This window comes from Alosa sapidissima, chromosome 2 (assembly GCF_018492685.1).
Source record: "Alosa sapidissima isolate fAloSap1 chromosome 2, fAloSap1.pri, whole genome shotgun sequence".
Classification (NCBI taxonomy): domain Eukaryota; kingdom Metazoa; phylum Chordata; class Actinopteri; order Clupeiformes; family Clupeidae; genus Alosa; species Alosa sapidissima.
The window spans coordinates 26,646,408-26,667,708 of record NC_055958.1 but is presented as its reverse complement, the minus strand read 5'-3'; the positions used below and the strand labels follow the sequence as shown (position 1 = coordinate 26,667,708).

Sequence of the window (21,301 nt, the reverse complement as noted above, 5' to 3'; positions counted from 1 at the left end):
TGAGGGGCGGGCGGGCAGTGGTGGAGGGAGGTGGTTGGGTGGACGGGCGCTTGGAAGTGTTGTCTCACCAGCCGTGTGCCAGGTGTTTGGTGCCTGAATGCAGGGTGGGTTTCTCTCTCTCTCTCTCTCTCTCTCTCTCTCTCTCTCTCTCTCTCTCTCTCTCTCTCTCTCTCTCTCTCTCTCCCGCTGCACTTTCTCTCTGTTTCTGTCTCCCTCTTTGCAGAAAGAAAAGACAACTGTACTGTAATTATTTGAGATTTTTTTTTCTCTCCCCCCCCACCACCAACCCTTTTCTGATCTGCAGCTTTAGAGTCAGAGAGATGTAAATGATGGGGCCACTTTGATTTTCTTTGTCGCGACTCCGGGATGGAAACTGCTGGGCGATTTAGAGAATTTGACGGCTGTCAGCCACAGCGCTCCAAGTGCTCTGTATTCCATCATTCCTAAACCTTCTCCCTCGTGGGAGCTAGCTACCGCAGGACTATCCGTGGAAATCTGTGCATGTGCTTTTATATCTGTCGAGAGAGTATGTGGGCGTTAGTGGCTGATTAATACTGGGGGGAAAAACAGTCCATGCTCGTATTGGCAGGTTGACGGGTCATTAGGGCTTGAGGAAATCAACACTCGTGGACACTGATGTGTTAGCCCCCCCATCCCCCACACGCACACACACACACACACACACACACACACATCGTCCCATGGTTCCCAATGGTTGACAGAGAAATGCATGCACATGTGCTGCCCTCCAGTAGTGACACACTTACGCATAAGTCACACCCACACACTTCGCAATGAGGCCATGAAATAGACTCGAGCATGGAGAGGAAGGCATATGCGACCACACCACACAACCGCTGCGCTCTGCCGAAGAACGGCGCCAGGCACTGTCGCCCGCAAGCTCACGCCAATCCAAACTATTCTGTGCTTTCCCAATTTGGCCCAATAATGTAATGCGCTCCCAGTTGCCACCAGAGCAGGGGCGTCCCTCTCAATCTTCAAAAACCTCTTGAAGACTCAGCTCTTCTGAGAGCGCCTTCTCTCCTAGCACCACGAACAACCGAGCACATTTAACTTGCACTTCCCGTGACCTTCTCGATCTTGTCTATCCCTCTCATCTACACCCTTTTGACTGAATTTGACTCTGAAATGTCCTTCTAGGTAGTAGGTACTTATTACACTATTTACTCCTATTCACACAGCACCTTGATTGTTCTCTATTTTTTGCACGTTGCTTTGTGCAAAAGGGTGAGCTGAATGAAATTGTATGCAGAGCAAGTTCAGGAAATATATGGAGGTGATTACATTTTCATCCATTTTTCACCATTGAACTGCTAAATCATAGGACTTTAGAATGTGCTTCCAGCATCAAGATGAGCATTCCAAACGTCAATTTCCATACGTCAAATTATTTAAATCCTTTGGACACAATTGTTTGTTTGGGTGGAAACATGAAATGTGCTATATAAATAGATAGATAGATAGATACTTTATTGATCCCCAGGGGAAATTCAAGAAATAAATGTTGCCTTGCCTTGGAACTGTTGGATGTCAGGTATCTATACCCTATATACATTTAAATGTACCTTGCTCACTAGATGCTAAAGGATGGTCAATTTTCTTACCATATGAAAACGTTCCTTAGTCTGAAATCCTTCTTGCCATGCTGAGATGTTCTAGGTAAGGGAATAGGTGTCATGAGACATGTCATTCCAGCACCCCAGCAGGCCAGTAACTCCTCCATCCTTGCTGGGATGAAACGTCTTTCAGAGCCTTCGACGTTGCACCATAAATTACTTTGACATATTCTCTGGTGGCGAGGTTTTCAGCGTCTGATTTAGAGCATATGTAATTAGCCATGGCATGACACCTCCTTCAGATTTATGGTGATCAATATAAACGGCCTGCCATTTGTGACTACATTTATTTTACATTGTGTCTGACATCTGGTCTTTGTAATTGAATAAGTAAGAAGTTCATTTTCCTGGCGGAGTAGGCGAGGGGGCAATTAGGGAAGTTGTGCTCGCCTGGCTGTGTTTCTCGCCAGCCGTCAGCGCACTTCTTTGGAGAACCATGATTGGACTGTCAAAATCTCACAGGTTTGGGGTGCGTTGGAGTGATGGCATGTGACTCACATTACGTGTATACCCGTGTGTTACAGTGAGCCTGTGGGTTCACTGTCAGTGTATTTGTGTGTGTGTGTGTGTGTGTGTGTGTGTGTGTGTGTGTGTGTTGGTGCTAGAGTGACTGATGTGCGAACTCTCTTAATTTAAAAAAATAAATTAATTAAAAGATCATCTGTGAATAGCTTCTGACATATTGAATTTGCAGTGCCTGTGAAGCTGCTTGCACACACGCGTGCACGCGTACACACATAGTTTCTGGGGGGTTGCGGTGCTATGGATATCTATCCGTCTGCCTTGGTGTGTTTGACGCCTCTCTCCCACTCATGCATTGTTCACGCCTCCGCGTGTCAGTGTGACGGCGTCGCCGAAACTTCAGCACTGGAATGGTGAGAACTCACCGCCGAAGCCTTTGCAAGTGGCAGAGACAGACTGCTGTCGTACCACTTCTTTCTCCCTCTCTGCGAAGAAAACTCAGAGAACACTCTGCCCATGCAGGTGTCACTCAGGAAAGAAGCTGTGGGTCAGTCCTTGCTGTATGCAACCAGCTGTTCTTCTCTAACGAAATATTCTACCCGGATGCAGGTTTTTTTTAGGGTTTTTTATGTTGGTTTCCATTTTGGGGCGTATTTGTACAGTAATATTGTGATATTAACGCTGCCTGCAAGGCCCAAAGGGGAAGGCTTTAATCGAAACCACACGGCTGTCTGGGTTAATTCAGCAGCACAATTGCAGAAACGGCGCCTCAGAAATTGTGAACACCTCTCGATTCAATTACCGTCACATCTCAAATCGAGTCTCCTCAAACGTTCTTATTACAGCGAAACGATGCGTTTAATAATTGCCGAGTGCTATCTCCGCTGGCCTGCTGTTCGGCGCCCTGCATCGCCAGCGAATAATGTAAACACTTTTAATGAACGCACTGTTCCTGGCTGCTCTGTGTCAAGGACCTAAGCCGACACTTTATTTGGAGAGGGGGCTGTAGCTGAAGTGGTAATTCAGGAGACGTGCACAACATTCATACATCTGTACGTGTGTGTGTGTGTGTGTGTGTGTGTGTGTGTGAGAGAGAGAGAAAGGGAAATTGTGGTTCCATGCTAAATGTCACAAGGACAAAAAGTTAAATGAGTGGATCTATAGTCCAACAGGGATTCAGCCCGTCTCCCTTACCATGATAGTCACACTCTTTATGCTTCTTGAAGAAGAGAAGTATCAACCTCTTACTGATGTAATTTTTCATTCATGTTTTCATTTAGATGCAAAAATTCACTGCACAAAGCTACCTTAAATGCTGGGTTGGAGAGTAGCCTGATTACCATTTAGCCTGTTGGATCTTTATTAGAGCTGGTTCTGGAGAAGAGAGGGCCATTTACCAGGAACAGAGGCTGCTTTTAGGCTGCCTCGTAAAAACGCTGCCTTTAGTTTTATGAAATATAAGGTCATACAGTGCACATCCCACACAAAAGGCTAGTGGAGGCGAGAGTCATCAATGAGAAATTGAGGTTTCCTGAATAAAATTTGGTGCAGCTGAAAGCAAGACCACTGCACGGTGGTGTGTTTTCAGAAGCCCTCTGTCTCTTACACACTTCTGATCCTGCATAAGCCTGCTGGCAGTGAGGTGTGTGTGTGTGTGTGTGTGTGTGTGTGTGTGTGTGTGTGTGTGTGTGTGTGAGTATGAGAAGTGAGTGAATGTATGTTCGGGCGTATGACCCAAACTGCTCCCAAAGCACCCTCCACCACCCCCCATCCACACACACACACACACACACATACACTCTGTTGGGGGTGGGAAGGTAAAGCCTCCCACAGTTCCGCTGCTTGGCGCCACGGGCTGCGGCTCAGGCGCTAATGAAGAGCTCAATTTAGCCAGTGACGCGCCGGCAGCGTAGCCGCGCGTGCTGACTGGCTGAGAGCGCGCTGACATCACGCAGCCCGGCCGTTGATTTGCCGCCGTCTCCAAGCCTTTTTGGGGGGGGTCTGAGCCTCAGCCATGGGCTCCGACAGTTAAGCTACAGACGGAGCAGTCGCTGCAGAGAGAGGGATAGAGAGCACGGGAGCAAAGAGGAATAGAGAGAGAGAGAGAGAGAGCGTGGGGGAGAGATTGAGGAGAGAGAGAAAGGGTGAAATAATAGAATAAGAGGGGAGGAGGGGAAGCTGCTTTGGGAGTTTTTCTGTTTTTTGTTTTTTTTCAAACAGCAACTTCTATAGCCAATGCATCGTCTGGTACTATGGAAACTAAAGTATTGACCAATGAAAATGATGGAGTCGACTATGTTGCAGGTGAGTGATGGTTTGTCTGCCTGGGTATCCATACTTCTCCAGCAGCACTTCAGGTGAGAAGGTCATTGTTGAACGCAATAGGCAAATTGAAACTAATACAACATGGTGTGATGATAGCAGTTCTGACAGACAATGCTGGTGTCCTGTGTAAAGTGGTATTTAAATCATTGTTTTTTTTCTCCTTTTGAGCCTGGTTTCCATAGAAAATCGTTTGTAAAAGATCTGTTGACAGCCCTCGTTAAAAGTTTTGCAGACGCTTTGTGGAGGCGTTTGTGTGAGTGTGTCTGTGTCTGTGTGTGGTCGACACTCAGAACGCTGTGTCGTCTGAACAGTGTTTTTCTACGCGACGCGTCTCACTGACCCCTGGATGGCTCCCTTTTGTGTGGAAGCAAGCGGTTTATTTGCCCTCAACACTCCTGACTGTGAAGGGGTGGGGAGGTTCAGTGAAGGTGGAGGAGAACACTACTGCAAGGTGGTGATTCTCCGCTTTTAAATGACCCTCAACAGAGCATCGCTGAACTTACGTGTCTGATTGGAAATGCAAGGTTGTGGGAATCAAATAGATCCATAAAGTGTCTGTGTGTACGTTCTGCTGAAAACTAATTTTCGTTCATTGAGTGAGCCACAGATGTTTCCTCCTGGTTTTTTTTTATTTTTATTGACCTTAATTGTTTTTGTCACTCCTAGGAGTCCTAGCATTGCAGAGTTCAGCAAGGTTTAAAAAACAAAATGAAAAAACTATATATATCTCTTTTTTTATTGAAGGAAGGTTAATGAAGGTCTCCTGTTAATGTTCCAGTTCTAAAGCGCTACCCGAGATAACCTCCTTTTTTATACTCTCGCATTTATTTGCTTAATAGCTTAATAATTCCCCGCTAATTGGCCTGATTGCGTTTCCTGTAGTCTACCTTGAGGGGCGAATAGGATTGTTTTGGCACCGAGTGCCGAGCGAGCGAGTCTTTGTAGAATTATCTTTCGTAGACTCGGTGTGCTCTGCAGAGCCCTGTAAAATGGGGTAATCGAATCGGAAAAAAAAGAAAGTGGGACAAGGTTACACCTGGGATTGATTCATTAAGCCTGGCAAATGGGCGTCGCCAAAGGCCACGGTATTCATTATCTAGTTGCATTTGTGGTTCTGCGAGGCTTTTTTTTCTTCTTCTCCTTCCTTTCACTTTCTTTCTGCAGTGTGTGTGTGTGTGTGTGTGTGTGTGTGTGTGTTTGCGTGTGTGTGTGTGTGTGTGTCATTGAGAGCTGGCGAGTCGGAGCGACGGCAGTGGAGTCCTGCAGGGAGACAGATGGCAGGGCTTTAGAATGGGGGGATCAGTGATCTCAGAGGAGAATGAAAGAGGAGGGGAGGGGTTTTTTTTTAAGCACCTTTCAGATAGTCATATTTCTTGTGCTCTTCAGCCTGGGCAAGGGACTGTCGCTGTGTAAGGATGCCGTTGTCATTCAGTCCTGAAATGCACATTCTGTTTTTCCAATTTGAGATATTTGTGAACTTAAGGGCAGAACGAGAAAGGAGTTAGAAGAAACACAATTGTAGATGGGACAGTGTTTTGTAACATAGGCTAAGCCATGTGCTTTAATTTCAGAGGACTGAGAGGAACACAGCAGCATGAAGTTACAACCTCAGAATACAAATGACCTGTAATAACTCTAATATTCATAAGGGTCAAGGCAAACTTACTATCTTATCTTGCTTCCTCTCTTTCGTTCTTTCTCTCTCTCTGATTCCCCCCCCCCCCCCCCCCCCCCCCCCCCCCATGTCCCTGTGCTGCTGTTAAATGAAAAGATGAATTAAGCAGCAGGTATCTGAGAATCCCCCCAGCATTAATATTCAGCGCCCGTGCTTGCCAAATGTCAATCATCTCCAAATATAATTGGCTGTGAAGTAATAATAATAACATTGTGATGGGGATTATATTAAAGCAGACACCAGCCCCGAGTGTGCACAGCTGCGGCTCTGAGAAAATGAATAGCAGACGTCTCGTCGGGTCTTTTGTGCCATTGATTTCTTTATTATTTTATTTACATTGTTTTGTTCATATTAATTTTTGTTCTCTCATTGTCTATCCAGAAAAAAAGGCTGTTCATTTTGAATGTTTTTGACTTGTAATAATGTAATAATGTTTTAATATTAGCCTAAATGGGCAGGTGCATCTCTAACTCATGTACATTGGCATTTTCACAAACATCTTGGTTTGAAAATCCTAATTTTTTCATTTGAATATTTCACTTACCGTATTTTCCGGACTATAAGTCGCACCGGAGTATAAGTCGCACCAGTCAAAAAATGTGTCATGAAGAGGAAAAAAAACATATATATAAATATATATATGTTGCACCTGAGTCGCAGGACCAGCCAAACTATGAAAAAAGTGGTGCGACTTATAGTCTGGAAAATACGGTATATTTTTCACCAGTCAGTCTTTCAAACTGAAGCTCAGACAGTGTTGCCTTATGGGTTGCGCTGATTTAAAAGACTCCTCGGCACTAGTAATAGCGTGCGGCCCAGTGTTTGGCTTCCCTTCATTGGGTGCCAGCGGCACGGGCTTCTGGCGGTGAGGCAGTGAATGGCGCGTCGCCGGCCCGCTCTCGCCTCTCCTCTCTCCTGGCACCAACCGCCCAATTAGCGGAGAGTGGAGACACAGAACCACAGCTGTTCCTCAGTCTTCAGAAAAGCGCCGCGTTTCTTGGAGAGCAAAGAGAGAGAGCCCCCCCGCACCCCACCCCCGTCACACACACACACACACACACACACACACACACACACACAGAACACAGACACATGCACAGACACCGCACTACCCCCATCTTACAGACACACAGAGACACACTCGCGCACACAAACCTGCTCTCACATACTCACACATGCAAGCACACACACCCCTTGGGACTGAAGGACACAAGACAGCTTGGTGCAGACAGCCCGCTTCAGCTTCTGTGATGCTGATAAAAGTTTTTTTTTTTTTTCCTAAAAAAAAAAAAGAAAAAAACTTACCTTCCTTGAAGTGTGTCGTTTTCACAACATTTACACTTCCAACTGACTGTTTGCTTTTTAAATAGATCCGCTTCCGAATAGATTCTCGGCAGAGATTAACAGATACCAGGCCAACACCAAGACATTATACAACACAAATCTGAAGTGACTTGGCAGAATAGTCACATTGGACATTGTTGTTGGAGCTCTCGCCACAAGGACCCTGGAGAGAGAGAGAAAGACAGAAGAGAGAGAGAGACAGAGAGAGAGAGAGGGTCAGGCCAGCGTGGGAGTGGGTGTACTTAGAGGGCCAAATGTGACGCATAAAAACAAAGCAAAATTTTCCGCTCTCTCTAGCTTTCCATCTCCCGTGCTCTCTGTCCCTCCCTCTCTGCCGAGAACAGCTTTTTTCCCCTGCACATTAGGAGCATAATCATTCTTGAGTGGTGTATTTTTTTGTGTGGTGTGTGTGTGTGTGTGTGTTGGGGGGGGTAATATGCAGAGTGCCTCATCACCTCTGAGCTGGTCCCGATTGCAGCCCCTAGCGATGAAGTGTGCAGAATTCATTTGATGGGGGGGGGGGGGTTGTGATGGAGGTGTGTGGTGCACGGGGTTTTGGCAGGCTGTCATTGTGACGGCGGAGGCTTGTGCTGAGACGGCGGGAAGTGGTGAAATGAGGCCCAGCGGAGGAGCGGCTCCACTGCTACCTGCCACTGTGTGATGATGCGAGACAGATGAACACCTGTGTCAGCCTGTGTGTGTGTCTGTGTGTGTGTGTGTGTGTGTGTGTGTGTGTGTGTGTGTGTGTGTGTGTGTGTGTGTGTGTGTGTGTGTGAGTGTGAGAACGGGTGCATGTGTGCAAACATATGTATGTCTGCGTGTTCATCTGGTACTGTGTGGGGCTGAGTGTGCGTACTGTGTGTGTGAGAGAGTGTGAGTGGATGGTTGCGTGGTGGTGTGAGTGTGCGTGGCGTGGGTGTGTGTACGGTGTGTGTAAGTGGATGCTTGTGTGTGTGTGTATGTGAGTGTGATGGAGCCTCTTGTCCCTCACACCTGTCCTCTCCAATGACAGGCCCGTGGCGGCACCCTGGAGTGCCAGTCCTCATGAATCCCAATCAGCCGGGCCCATCAGCCACTTAAATAATGCAGCAGCCCCCGCCACGGCTCCATTAGCGTGATAAATGCGCTACAGCGCCACACAGACACAGACCCCTGTTTGCTTAGCCCTGCCCAGTACCCAGAGAGCCCCGACTGCTGCACCCCGCCACCTCTCCCCCTCCCTTTCTCTCTCTCTCCCTCTCTTTCTCTCTCTCTCTCTCCCTCCCTTTCTCTCTCTCTCCCTCTTTTTCTCTCTCTCTCTCCTTTTCTCTCTCCCTCTCTCTTTCTGTCTCTCTCTCTCTCGAACTCTTTTTGCCTGCTTGCTCGTTTTTTTCCACTTGTTTGTTCCCACTGACAACAATCTGCATGTTCCACATTATTGTGTAGTTCGAAGATTAATTTGATCATTAAGGGTTGCTCACATCGCAGTGACTGCTGAAGCTCTGCATCGGAAGCACATCATTGGTGGCACCCACCCAGAGCCAAGGGGGATTTATTTGGTACAAAGTGCTGTAGATGCTGAATTTTAAAGTGTGCCAGCTCGTGTTCTATCCAGATGTGACAGATTTCAGAATTTCATATGATGGTCTAGTAGGCTATAGACTATACAAACTCTGTAGATGTATAATCTGATGGAAAGTTTTTTTTTCTCTGTCTTTGTAATTGTGCCTGGAAGCTTGAATTGGATCTGATGGATCTGATGAATCAGATCAGTCTGCCCTGAGAGGGCTAGATGCAGAGTGGCAGTGTAGTCTGATCATTAACGGGAAATTCAGATGCACCGCCTGCCACAAGCTAAAAGCAAACAAAGATAGCATCTTTGCTCGATCCTGTGACGTAATCTCCCAACAAGTGACTGTGCGGCTGCCTACTCCTTAATCCTGGCCTTCTCTCTCTCCTCCTCTCCTCTTCTCCTCCTCCTCTCCTTTTCTCCTCCAGGGTCGTGAGAGGTATGAGTGGCTCGTTGGCGCCCACTGCTGTCGCGGCCGGGAGCCAGTGCTGGTGATGGGGACATGGGCCTCTCCCTCAGGGCTTCCACCGCGCTCCACACACGCCGCCACCACCACCACCACCGCTGCCTCGTTCACTGGGACACCACGAAAACACGCTACCGCAGGCCTGTCCGTAAAACACAACACTGGGTAAAAATCTTGCTCTACGCTGATAACCATTAGGGGTGTTTCATGTTGGCCAGCCACAGCATAGGGTAGATGTGGCTGACAGAACATACATGGACATCCTAGAAACGTCTTCATAAGGAACGTTTAAATAAGCAGTATGTAATTTGGATAAAGAGACACAAATAGAGATGTAATGGTATGTCAACGTAAAAAAAAAATGGACAGAAATGTGATTAATTCGGCCCATGTGCCGATCTCTTGTAGGTCCAGAGCTCTTGGTAGATGTTCCAAGTAGCCTTCTCTGATGAGGATGTCTGGTCCTGGCACTGACAAGGAGACGAGTGAAACAATGAGAGTTCTGGAGGAGGAGAGTGACCCGGCGCCAGAGGTCCAAGGCCAGACCTCCGGGTCTGACAGCAAAGACCGGCCCGAGCCAGTCAAGGAGGAAAGCAGCCAGGACAACCAGAAGGAGATGCAGGTAAACCCCCCCTCACCTCCCTTGCCATTCACATCAGCCTAAAGAGTAGAAGCAGAGACTTTCTAACGAGGAGACGCAGCACTCAAAGAATCCTCCATAGAAATGCATGGGGTTAGTTTATAAGGCCAGTATGGCAGTAGTCTACACATATTCCGCACCTTCCTGTATGCCTCCCCATTCACTTGAATAGTAAAATAGCTGCCTGATAATGGCCCAAAGTGTGTTGCCAAGATGGCCGCCGAGTGGGGGGGTGGGGGGTGCCTGTAGATGCCAGCCAAAGGCATTATGGCTGATTATGCAGGCAAATGCGATGAATGCGTGTTTCAGTTACATTAGACATGATGAATGCATTGGCACAAGCCCTAGTAGGGAGATCTTTTGAACAAGTTCACATTGGAATTGAAAACCGTTGAGATGAGTTGGAAGTGAAGAATAACATTGCATTGACTCGATGCAGGGGAGTTTTCTGTCTTATTATAACAGAGAACCACTGATTTTTGTACCACAGATGTTCAGGTAGGGGTCAGCTTGGGCATCAGAGAAATTGCGATGCCAATTCGTAAACCAGAGCACAGAGCCCCAGGGAGTCTCGGGTCTAGCACAGCTAATCAATCGCCGGGTAGTTGTGTTGTGCGGTGGGAAGCCAGCGCTGGATGTACCCCCGTCCCGCCTCACCTGCGCTGCGGTGAAGGTCAGAGCTGTGAAGGCTTGCCTGGTGTGTCTTTATTTCATGTTGCTTGACAGCGAGGGGCTCTCAACGGTGGCACCCTCTAGATGCGGCGACATTTTCCATCGCCTGCTCTGGATTCCTTCTTCTTTTTTCATTCCCCCCCCCTTTCTTTTTTTCTTTTTTTTTTCTGAAGCGTTGCTCCCACAGTCCTCCTTTTATGTCGTTCCACAAATCACTTCTCCCACATTGCCTTTGGAGAAGCAAAAAAAAAACAACTGAAAATTCCCAACATACTTTGCTTGCTGAGAAGCGTAGAGAGCTGAGGTAACAGCCGGGCACCTCGCAATCTGAGCGGATCCACAAGACTTCCTGTCTGTGTGGCCCGCTGGGTGGGGGTGGTTGGGGGGTGGGGGGGACGCGGAGAGAGGGGGGAGGGGGGTGCGGTTGGGGAGTGGAGGCGCAGCAAGCGGCCGTGGCTGCCATCTGTCTCCTTTGCTTTGCAAATCGTTTCGGCTGACTGAACACTCGGCACACTGCTACCTGCACTCCTCCACCTCATGCATGCGGTCTCACCTGACAAGCTTGTGTGGAATGTCGATTAATCTAGAAGATGCAGATTTTGTGTCTGTCTGTCTGCGTGCGTAGTTATTTGTGAAATAACATCCATGGTTTTCGAAGGTTAAGCATCCATCTTGGTTAACTACATTATCTGAACCCTTAAACTCTACACTGAGATCAAACACTGGCACATACATGTGTGGATATGATATTATTTAGTGCATGCTCATATGTTGTACATATGTGTTTTAGATGTATTTATGTTTAATGTGGATAGGTGGATGTATTCCAGACATCTATAACTTAAAGGGACACCAGGCAACGTTTTCGTGTTAATTAATCATCTTCGTAAGTCGGTATATGGTTAACTGACTCATTGCGGGGCGAATGAAGCTCTCTCGCCCGCCCCTACTGCCTGTAGGAAGAATTTTGCAAGTTGCAAGTTCGGTGTATCCTACCCGCCGACCGAAGCAGGATCAGTTTACAGCACAGAGGCAGGCTAACGAAACGCTAGAGATTGTTGCAAACGTGTGTATAATGGCAGAGCCGGCGAAGAAGCAGCGAAAACCCTTGACGGAAGACGCAAAGAAAAGGAAAAGAGCTTCAGACCGAGCGAGGGGGAGTTTCGTAGAGGAAAAGCATCAGGCTTGCCTGGTGTCCCTTTAAGTCCGAGGTGTAAGCCTATGTTATTCAGAAAAGCACGACATGACTGACATGTCTGTGTGTCAACTAGTATGTTTCTTCAAATCGATTCATATAATTGTAGATGGCCTCAAGATAAAAAAAGAAATGTTCGTTCTGTTTCCAACATAGCATTTTGATTTCCCTAAGTAGTCATTTCATTTATCTGTTCTGTAGTCTCGTCCAACAAGTCAGCACACAACATGCTGTGAGTTGACCGTTCCCAGCTGCCTCTCATGGAAACTAGCACATCAAGGCATCAGAAACAGGAGCCTGCAAACATACATACAAATTAAGCGTACAGTTTGTAGTGTCTGTCAGTATGTGTTAATTTCCTCCATTTAAAAAAAATCCTGTAAAAAAAAAACTTGAATTTTAGGGTTCTGGTATAAATCACACCCACTTCCAGTCATACGAGCACACAGATGGAACCGATAGCCTGATTTTGTTTGCAGAATAGATTGAATGAATTTTCTGATGAGATTGATTTCTCTGTACATCACTATCTTTAAAATTAAGGATTTTCTTCACACCATTAGCATCTATTGAAGTACTATTTGACCATGAATAAACAGCAAAACTGATTAGTTTTTTTTTTTTTGTTGTTGGAAGCTTACAAATACCTTTGATTATGAAATGCAATGCATGTGATCCCATAAAAGAGGTTCTGAGAATGATGAATGTGCATGCAGGGTTTTCGGGTATTGGGCTGAGAGAAATGACTGTGGGAAAATTATATGGTGGCTCCAGTGCTCGTTTACTGTTGATTGTTGTCAACAGCATGAGGCAGTGTGTCTCACTCCAAACCCATAATACTTCTGCCACCATGCAAAATGGTGTACATTTAACAGGTGTTACATTAGTTCTCCAAAAAGATACATCACAAATGATTGTGATGCAGTCCCCAACCAATTTACCTTGCTTTGAATAACAGCTCACTGCAGCAAAGCTGTTTGGCAGTAAATTGTTTTTGGTGCATAGTATTGTGTCACATCTTCACATATTAATTCATAACAGTGAACATCTGTTTTCACACAAGCGCAAATGTATGCCGTGTGGTGTGTTCCTCGAAAGAACCTTCTGTTTGAGGTCTTTTCTTGAGAAAGGCAGTCGGCTCATTTTGAAAATGCCGTTTCTCACGTGTTCCACTCTGTCTCATTGCCCACCTCACAGCAGCAAGGCTCTGGACATACAGGGATCAGGTCCAAGGTACAGTGGCAAGAGGCATGTCGGAAATGTGTTCTGTTGATTTCCTGTTTTGCAAATGTGTTCTACTACACATTTCGCATGTATCTTTTTTGGTAATTGTTTATGCATTTGTTTGTTTGTTTTAATAACAATGTTGTTATTAAACAAAACATTGTTTTAATGTCTTTTTTTGTTTTCTGGTAGCATTTTGTCTGGTTTGTTTTTGTGATGTCCTGCCTACTGTTGACCTTAATTCTTGGTTTGCCTTGTTAATTTTATTTTTATTTGACAAACTGTCATAATGCATGGCATGTATGAGAGTTTGCACGATTTGTCCTTCCCCCAAACCTCACACCTTTTCTTTTTTATTATTCATATCATGTGGAAGTTCTGCATGTCCTTTTGTTCTCATTCAACCTGATTGACCCTCTAACCTTGCCTCTTCCTCAGTCTAATGCAAAGTTAAAGTTAGTTCGGAGCCTGGCCATTTGCGAAGAGCCCTCTCCTCCATCTGTTTCCACAGAAATGCCTGGAGAACATCAGGTAAAGCTCCACTGCAGCAAGTCTGAAGTACCACCCAGCCAATCATCACTCGATCTATGAGCTTGCCATTTTACTCCTGAGATACTTATTCCCTTCCCCATCTTTTTTCTTTGTGCTTAGTTTCAGTTGAATATTTATATAACTAAAAGGAAATATACATTTTCAAAAACTTTACTTTGATAAAAATGACTTCGGTTTAGCAAGCAGAATAATGCGAGGTGTCCCACAGAGTGTTCTGCCTGCCAATTCTGTTTCAATGGCGTTCTCTGAGGTATTAGCAAGTGACATTCTAGCAGGCTTCTTTCCCACACAGTAGGAGTCACAAGCCGCGCTCGCCAGCGTAAACGGTGTGCACTTCCCTTCATTTGGGAAACCGTAGGGGGGCCAGTGCCATTCCCTCGGTGTCATATTGTGTGCCTGTTGCCATTACCATCACTTTTGTCATGCTTTGAGTGCTGTTTTCTAATGTATAATTTTTTTTTTTTGAAGGCTATACAGTAGCTTAGGTCACGGAGGGGGGTTGAGGTCCAGAGTGCTCAAGGCTGAAAAGAAAAAACGTTTTCCCTTAAGGCTTCTCCTCAGGCTGCCCTGTCAAGGCCATGCTGGCATTGACTGCCTTCTGTCAATTCTGGGTATTTAGTAAATCAAAGGGTTCGTCCACCTTTGCCTGTATTCACTCAAAGTGCTAGAGCAGGTTGTAGGGTAGATTCAGAACAGAAAAATAAATTAGGTTTCTTCAGGGAGAAGTCTCTAATGCTCTCTCAAGGACGAGAGACCCCATGAGTGCCAGTGGAGTTGATTTCCCAGCATGCTCTCCCTCCAGCTCAGTGACAATACATCAGCCGGGGAATTTGAAATCTCCTTACTGGCTAGCACAAATCTACATAATGGCTAACACAAAACCACATAAACTCACATTTGGAGTCTTTGTGATGACGAATAACACCTGTTTATGATAAAGTATCATAAACAATTTTATCATCTTGTTAATCCAAATCATTCCTTGGTATTTTGCTTAATCCAAATCCAGTCCTTGGTATTTTGTATTTTAAACATGTGTAATGACCTCAACTGGAAGAAGGTGCTCTTTTTTAACATGAGGTGCAACACTTCAATTGTATTTCTGTTCTAGCTTACTAGACATCTTTTTTTTTACATGTTGTAAACCTTGTATAATCATTTATAAATGTTGTATTAATTCATGGTTCTAGTTTGCATATTATAAAGCATAATGTAGTTTGAATATTAAAGGAGGGCAACAATGAGTGGCCCAAAATATAGAACAGTGTCTGAAAATAAACTTAAATGGAACAGGTCCGTTTGGACTCTCTGAATGTCCTTAGTCATTAAAGGGGTTTGGCTGGACACTCTCGATAGCGTATCGTGGAGCACAATCAGCAGCGTGTGTTTTGTCCTATTTCTACAGGGTGAGATTGAGGTCCAGCTTTCACAGTCGTTTGACAAAGAGGAGACGGCTCCACCCAAGAGCGAGGATGGCAAAGACAGATGCCCTGACAAGCTGGAGAAGGCTGAGAAAACGCCACGGAAGATGCTGTCTCGAGGTGTGTGTTGGCGTAGGGATGTGTTAGTGTTAGTGTGTGTGTGTTTTGGTCTTTGCTTGGTTTGTGTTGTATGTCAAAAAGAATCCAGACAGGACAACAAGGAAGGAATTCATGCTTGAACAATCAGCTCAGTGCTTTTGTTTGTTTCCCTTCAGATTCTAGTCAAGAATACACAGACTCAACTGGTATCGATCTCCACGAATTCTTGGTGAACACACTGAAAAACAATCCCAGGTTTGTAATCGATCTAAATAAGTTTTCCACTGTTTTATTGCTGACGTTAATATGATCTTTAATGTCATCAGAAAAGAAAATTGGTTGTAGATTAAAGTTGGCTGCTAGATATTAATCTCTTTATGTTATTTGATATTTTCCTCTCAGTTTTGTCCCCCAGAAACCCATTATCTGTACATTTCCTTCACAGGGACCGAATGATGTTGCTGAAGTTGGAGCAAGACATTCTGGACTTCATCAGTAATAATGAGTATGTAGACACTATATTACCTCGTCTATACAAACATTTACATCATACTTGTACTTCAAAAAAGCAGTGTCATGAGTGGAATAATAATGAATTGCTTGTAATATCAGCACACCACATGAATGAAACACTCTATTTCATATATGTACTTACCTTCAATCTCCTGGTTGCCAAGAGTTGACTGTGGGTGGTCATGTGTCACAAAGTGTAGCTCTGGCCTTTCTGGTGACATTTTGGGATATATTGAGCAAGTTTAAATGAACATGGTAGGGCTGCGATGCTGGGTTAGATTAATTCTAATCATGACTTACACACATGCATTATTTATTTGCCTCGGGTCTGCCATTTGTCACCAGAAGCCAGAGAAGAAAATTTCCTCCGATGACCTCATATCATCGAATGCTGCTGCACCGGGTTGCTGCATACTTTGGCTTAGACCACAACGTTGACCAGACCGGGAAATCTGTCATCATCAACAAAACTAGCAATACAAGAATGTAAGTCTTTCTTAGACTCTCATCTATTTCTACTTAAAGGATAATTCCGGTATTTAGCACTTTGGTTGGTTTTGGATGAACTAGAGTGGTGGACACAGAAATGTTTACGATGGGTCCTGTCTCGACTTTTTGACTCGTTTAGAATCGCCTTTGACTGCCTCAGAGTGGCTGGCTACATGTTTGTGCATGCCTGTAGCCGGCCACTCTGAAGCAGTCAAAGGCGATTCTAAACGAGTCAAAAAGTCGAGACAGGACCCATCGTCAACATTTCTCTGTCCACCACTCTAGTTCATCCAAAACTAACCAGAAAAGGGATTCAAAGTGCTAAATCCCGGAATTATTCTTTAAGGTTGAAAGATGATTTACAACTCATTTTCCTCTGATTTTTAAAAACATCTGTTTCATTATACCTTTGATGGAAAGTCGATGACGTCTTTTATCAAACTTTTGTCTTAACAGACCAGATCAAAAATTTTCAGAGCATATCAAAGATGACAAAACAGATGACTTCCAGAAACGCTACATTCTGAAAAGGGACAATGCCAGCATAGACAAAGATGACAACTTGGTAATGAGCAACACTGGTCTCTCAACTCAATTAGTCCATATTGCCACTCTCATCATTCCTAACCTAGCGGTCCCTTAGTAGCTGTTGATTGTCAATGGCATTATGCTTCTTTAAAGGCTGTAGAACTGACAGTGATTGTCTTTCAGCTGCGAATGCGCCTGAAGGAGGACAGGAGGAGTAAGTCTATAGAGGAGCGAGAGGAGGAGTATCAGCGAGCCAGGGACAGGATATTTGCCCAAGATGTAAGAGCTTGTCTGATGGATAATAATGTGTGTCCTGGATAATAATGATGTGTCCTGTCTGATGGATAATAATGGTGACAGTCTTGATTACCATCAGTGTTTTTCATGCTTGGCTTGCCATTTATACTCTGCACATGTCTTACAGGGTCCTGACAGCTTCCCTCCTGACAAAAGGTGAATAGTTTTCTGCATGGCTTCGGATATATCAAAAACAAGAACTGTGCAAAATCTTTGTCCAGTATCTGAACACTTTTAGTCATTCTGATCCCTCTCTCTCTCTCTCTCTCTCTCTCTGAACTGATCTCAGGATACAGGAGGACGACGGCTATAACAACACACAGCAAAGACGACAGATTTTTAGGTAAAGACAATCTGTTATTCTACATCACATCACATTAGATTTGCTATCATTTAATTTGTAGTTGAATCATATTAAAGATAGCCTTTTTTAACACACAGGTAGAGAATACTTTCTTAACCAATGTTGCCGAAAACATGCTGTCCCCTCCAGGTTAAAAGACAGCCGGTCGGGAAACAGCCGGCAGAGCAGTTCAGAGAACGAGCCCAGGTACTCGGAGCCGCGGCCGTGGAGCAGCACCGACTCGGACAGCTCCAACCGCAACCTCCGTCCGGCCATGACCAAGGCTAGCAGCTTCAGCGGCATCCCCGTGCTCATGCGCGGCGACAGCTGCAACAGTAGCAAGAGCACTGGACGCCTCTCCAAGACAGGTGAGCCTTCTGCCCACCCACCCTACTCACTAGCGCCCTAGCGCTTTGCTTCTCCACTTGGTCACACCAACGTCACCAGGTTCCAACCAGTCTGTAGTCACACATCTACACAACACACACACATGAATAGGTAGATCTTTCTTTCTTTTTTTATTCAAGGGCAATTCAATATATTGTCGGCGTCTTCTTGGTTCAGTGATTTATATTCTCTGTATTCTCATTTATAGTGTTGAGTTGCTGGTCTAAAGCGCTCATTACGGGGAAGCACAAGACAGTGTTTCCCCTACAATGTATACATCAGCGGCGCAGCACCGCTCCTGGAATTCAAGCGGCACTGCAAAAAAAGTTGCCTAATTAAAAAAAAAAAAATAGACGCAAGTGAACTTCAGGAACAGCTGCCGTTTGTTCAGGTTTCATGTCAACAAATAATAGTAGGCTAACGTTGAAGGCGCAGTCAGGGATTCCACAGGAGATCACGCTTGTTTGTGTTTATGTTTAAGTTTATTAGCAGACGCAATTTTGTGCAAAAAAACGTAGCCTACATTATGTTAACCAAGGAACCAAATTAAACACGCCAGCGAGATAGCTCGCCTCTACCTTCAGTAGCCCATTCCCAGATAAATTCCACGCATTGTGTTCGTTTTTGTTTGTGATACAGGCAATGCTTTCAAGCCCTGTGTTGCTAACATTCCTAGGCTGTGAAACTAAGGTCTAGCTAGCCTATTGGTGGGTTTAATTGAATTTGAGTAGGATACGCAAGCATTTACATCTGAGAGTTTGTAATCCCTTTAGAGCTCACCAAAATTATAGATATGATACAAGACACTTATCTGCTATAATCCAAGATAGATTTTCTTTGAATTGACATGGGAAACATAATTCATTTCATCCACATATTCTTATGCACCATGCACAACAACGCTACTAAGTTAGCTTAAAACCGTGAGAATCAAGCCAGCGTCACGGGCCGTCACGGCATTAAAGTGACAGGCACTCAATTCGACTTGAACAGCACCAATACAGTGTAATGGCATGAAAGTGAAGTCTATATAGTTTATACAGTGCTGTGCAAAAGTTAAGACACCCATGCTGAAATTGACTAAAGGGAGGAATAAAAAACATATTTTGCCTTTTGTCTCAATGCAATTATTACAAATCAATTATTCTTTTAATGTATCATGTATCGTAAATAAATAAATGTTATTATATATAAATGTCTTCACTTATGCACAGCACTGTATATTCTAAATAGTAATAGTTTGTACAGTGGCCTACAGTGTACAGTTGTACAGTGGCTAATACTAATAATGTAAATGAAAAGGGTGAAAGAAAACATGAATAATCCTGTTCAAGTACTGCAATAATCATGCTTTGTAAATGCTTGTGTTGATTGGTTGGATGGTTATATCATAATTTGTAACTCAATCTGTCCATTTATTTCACAAAATCCACCAGAAGTCACCATTTAAGAGTGATTTTTTTCAAATTTCCTACGATCAACAGCACCGCTGCTGGAAAAAATTCTAGGGGAAACACTGCAAGATGTTTTATTTAGTACTGAATCTGTTCATTGGAGCTTTGCGTGCTTATACTGTCTTCCTATTTCACAATCCGTATCACCACATCTGTGCTTCTCTCTGTAAATTTTCTGGAATGGATTCACTGAATGTCCAAACTTATTTTGTGCCAAAACAAAAATGAATGGTTTTACCTTTCATTGAAGCAGCAATTGCTACAGAATTGGTTCATATTCTAAATATTAAAATAGTTTAGTGTTTTGTCACTACCTACAGTATGAAGTAGATTTAACTGGCCAAATTTCTCTGGCTTTCCCCCCATGGGCAATATAATAATAATTAATTAAACAACGTTGGACAGTTCAGGGTACTAGGCAATAATATATGCCAGAGAAACACTTAGCAAGTGTCAGCACTATATTATACATCACTGAGAGCAATTCTTAAATGTCCTCTGGGTGCAATGACAATCAACGTATATATCCACTTATGAGCAAAGAAGCTAAATTAATCAAGATCTTAATCAAGGAGCTAATTAAATTGCCATTCATTGCTGATAAAATCATTATCTTTGTCTCCCTGATCCCTGAGGTAATTAGAGAGGGAAATTGGTGATGTATCTGATTTCTTTAGATTTGACCTTTCAGAGATGTTAAGATATGTACTACCTTAAAAAAATGATCATCGTAAAAACATTTAGATCCTTCATGACATATTGTCTAAATCAGTCAATCCAATTCAGATGGCAACACAAATAATCAGTGCCTTCAGTTTCCGGCTACTGTCTAGGCAGAAAGATACCAAAGCATTTAGGGCCTGTGTCCACCAATCGCGTATTTCGCTGATAGCGCCCTTAACCTCATTTTCAGAGCGCTTCGGTCAAGTGTTTATTGTTGCTAGGTTACGGTCTTTAGCCGCAGTCAGCGCAAAAAATGCAATTGGTGGACACAGGCCCTTCATCTATGATCTGTTAGCCTCTCTGCCCTGACCCTGTCCCTGTCCCTAAACACAGCATGACCTTTGACCTCCCTCACCCTTTCCACCACTAGTGCATGATTATAGTGTTGCATGTCTAACACACACCTGTGGGCTAAGCCTCCTGTCCTTCCTTCCTCTTCTTCCCTGTTCCTCCTCTTCCTCTCCTCTTCCCTGCCTCTCAGGTTCTGACTCGTCTAGTAGTGTAGGCTCGTCCACGGGCTCGCTCTCTCGCTCCCAGCCGCCCCTCCTCCCCGCCCTGCCTCTAACCCAGCAGCCAGGCCCTGGCGCGCCCCTTTCCTACCCTGCCGTCAGCCCTGCTGGTCCCGCACCCTACAAGGGGTGCCGGGGGGGCTCCTCCTCCTCCTACACAGCGCCCTTGGCTAACCATAGCTACTATTTGCTTCCTCTGGAAGCCACCGGGATCTCCCCCAGCGGTATCCTGTTGAACCCGCACACAGGTTGGTATCCCTCAGCCAGGGTCTTACTGGGGCGTGTGTGTGTGTGTGTGTGTGTGTGTGTGTGTGTGTGTGTGTACAGTGCCAGAATGTCCTGTTAACCAAGAAACTAATCCCATTCTCCATAGTTGTTTACAGACATCTTGGTCTCTCTGTTGTGTAGCTCAGTGATGGATTAAAAAGTAACAGTCATGTTAATGACTCTATAATCCCTATGAGACTGAAAAAATAAAGGTATAGGTTTTAATCCCCTATCATTATCCAGTTTAGACTAGCTGTAGCAGCACATTAAAACTTAGCAGAACTTAAACAATTATGGAAGCATCTTATTTGAACACAAGATCAGTAAAGCAAAAGCCGAAGAATCCAAGCAACTAAATGTTCTCCGGAACCCTTGATAAAGGGACATGGCAAATGCTACACCGGGTCTACAACTGAAGTGTTACGTTTGCGTAGCGAAAAAATAGTTTTTAAGAAGAAGACTGGTCCAATTTTTTCGAACGTACACGCTGCAATCATATCAAGTGTAGCCAGTTCTATTGATTATAGCAG

The 21,301-nt window shown here is 44.6% G+C and overlaps 1 protein-coding gene across 12 annotated transcripts in view; it reads left to right on the top strand.

Annotated features, from left to right (window-relative positions):
- LOC121692492 (R3H domain-containing protein 1-like) overlaps positions 1-21,301 on the top strand; it is a 47,329-nt gene that overhangs the window by 8,745 nt on the left and 17,283 nt on the right. For 3 of the 12 annotated variants that reach the window (XM_042071232.1, XM_042071196.1, XM_042071223.1), the window contains exons 2-15: positions 9,421-9,623; positions 9,867-10,080; positions 13,163-13,198; positions 13,628-13,720; positions 15,147-15,282; positions 15,438-15,516; positions 15,707-15,766; positions 16,120-16,260; positions 16,720-16,828; positions 16,975-17,070; positions 17,216-17,244; positions 17,378-17,431; positions 17,582-17,799; positions 20,477-20,752. In XM_042071232.1, coding sequence (XP_041927166.1) covers positions 9,907-10,080; positions 13,163-13,198; positions 13,628-13,720; positions 15,147-15,282; positions 15,438-15,516; positions 15,707-15,766; positions 16,120-16,260; positions 16,720-16,828; positions 16,975-17,070; positions 17,216-17,244; positions 17,378-17,431; positions 17,582-17,799; positions 20,477-20,752 — 1,501 coding nt within the window. In that variant the 5' untranslated portion in view covers positions 9,421-9,623; positions 9,867-9,906. Of the gene's footprint in view, positions 1-4,245; positions 4,404-9,420; positions 9,624-9,866; positions 10,081-13,162; positions 13,199-13,627; positions 13,721-15,146; positions 15,283-15,437; positions 15,517-15,706; positions 15,767-16,119; positions 16,261-16,719; positions 16,829-16,974; positions 17,071-17,215; positions 17,245-17,377; positions 17,432-17,581; positions 17,800-20,476; positions 20,753-21,301 lie in introns of those variants that run through there. The other 9 variants (XM_042071249.1, XM_042071241.1, XM_042071197.1 and 6 more) reach the window with 8 other exon arrangements.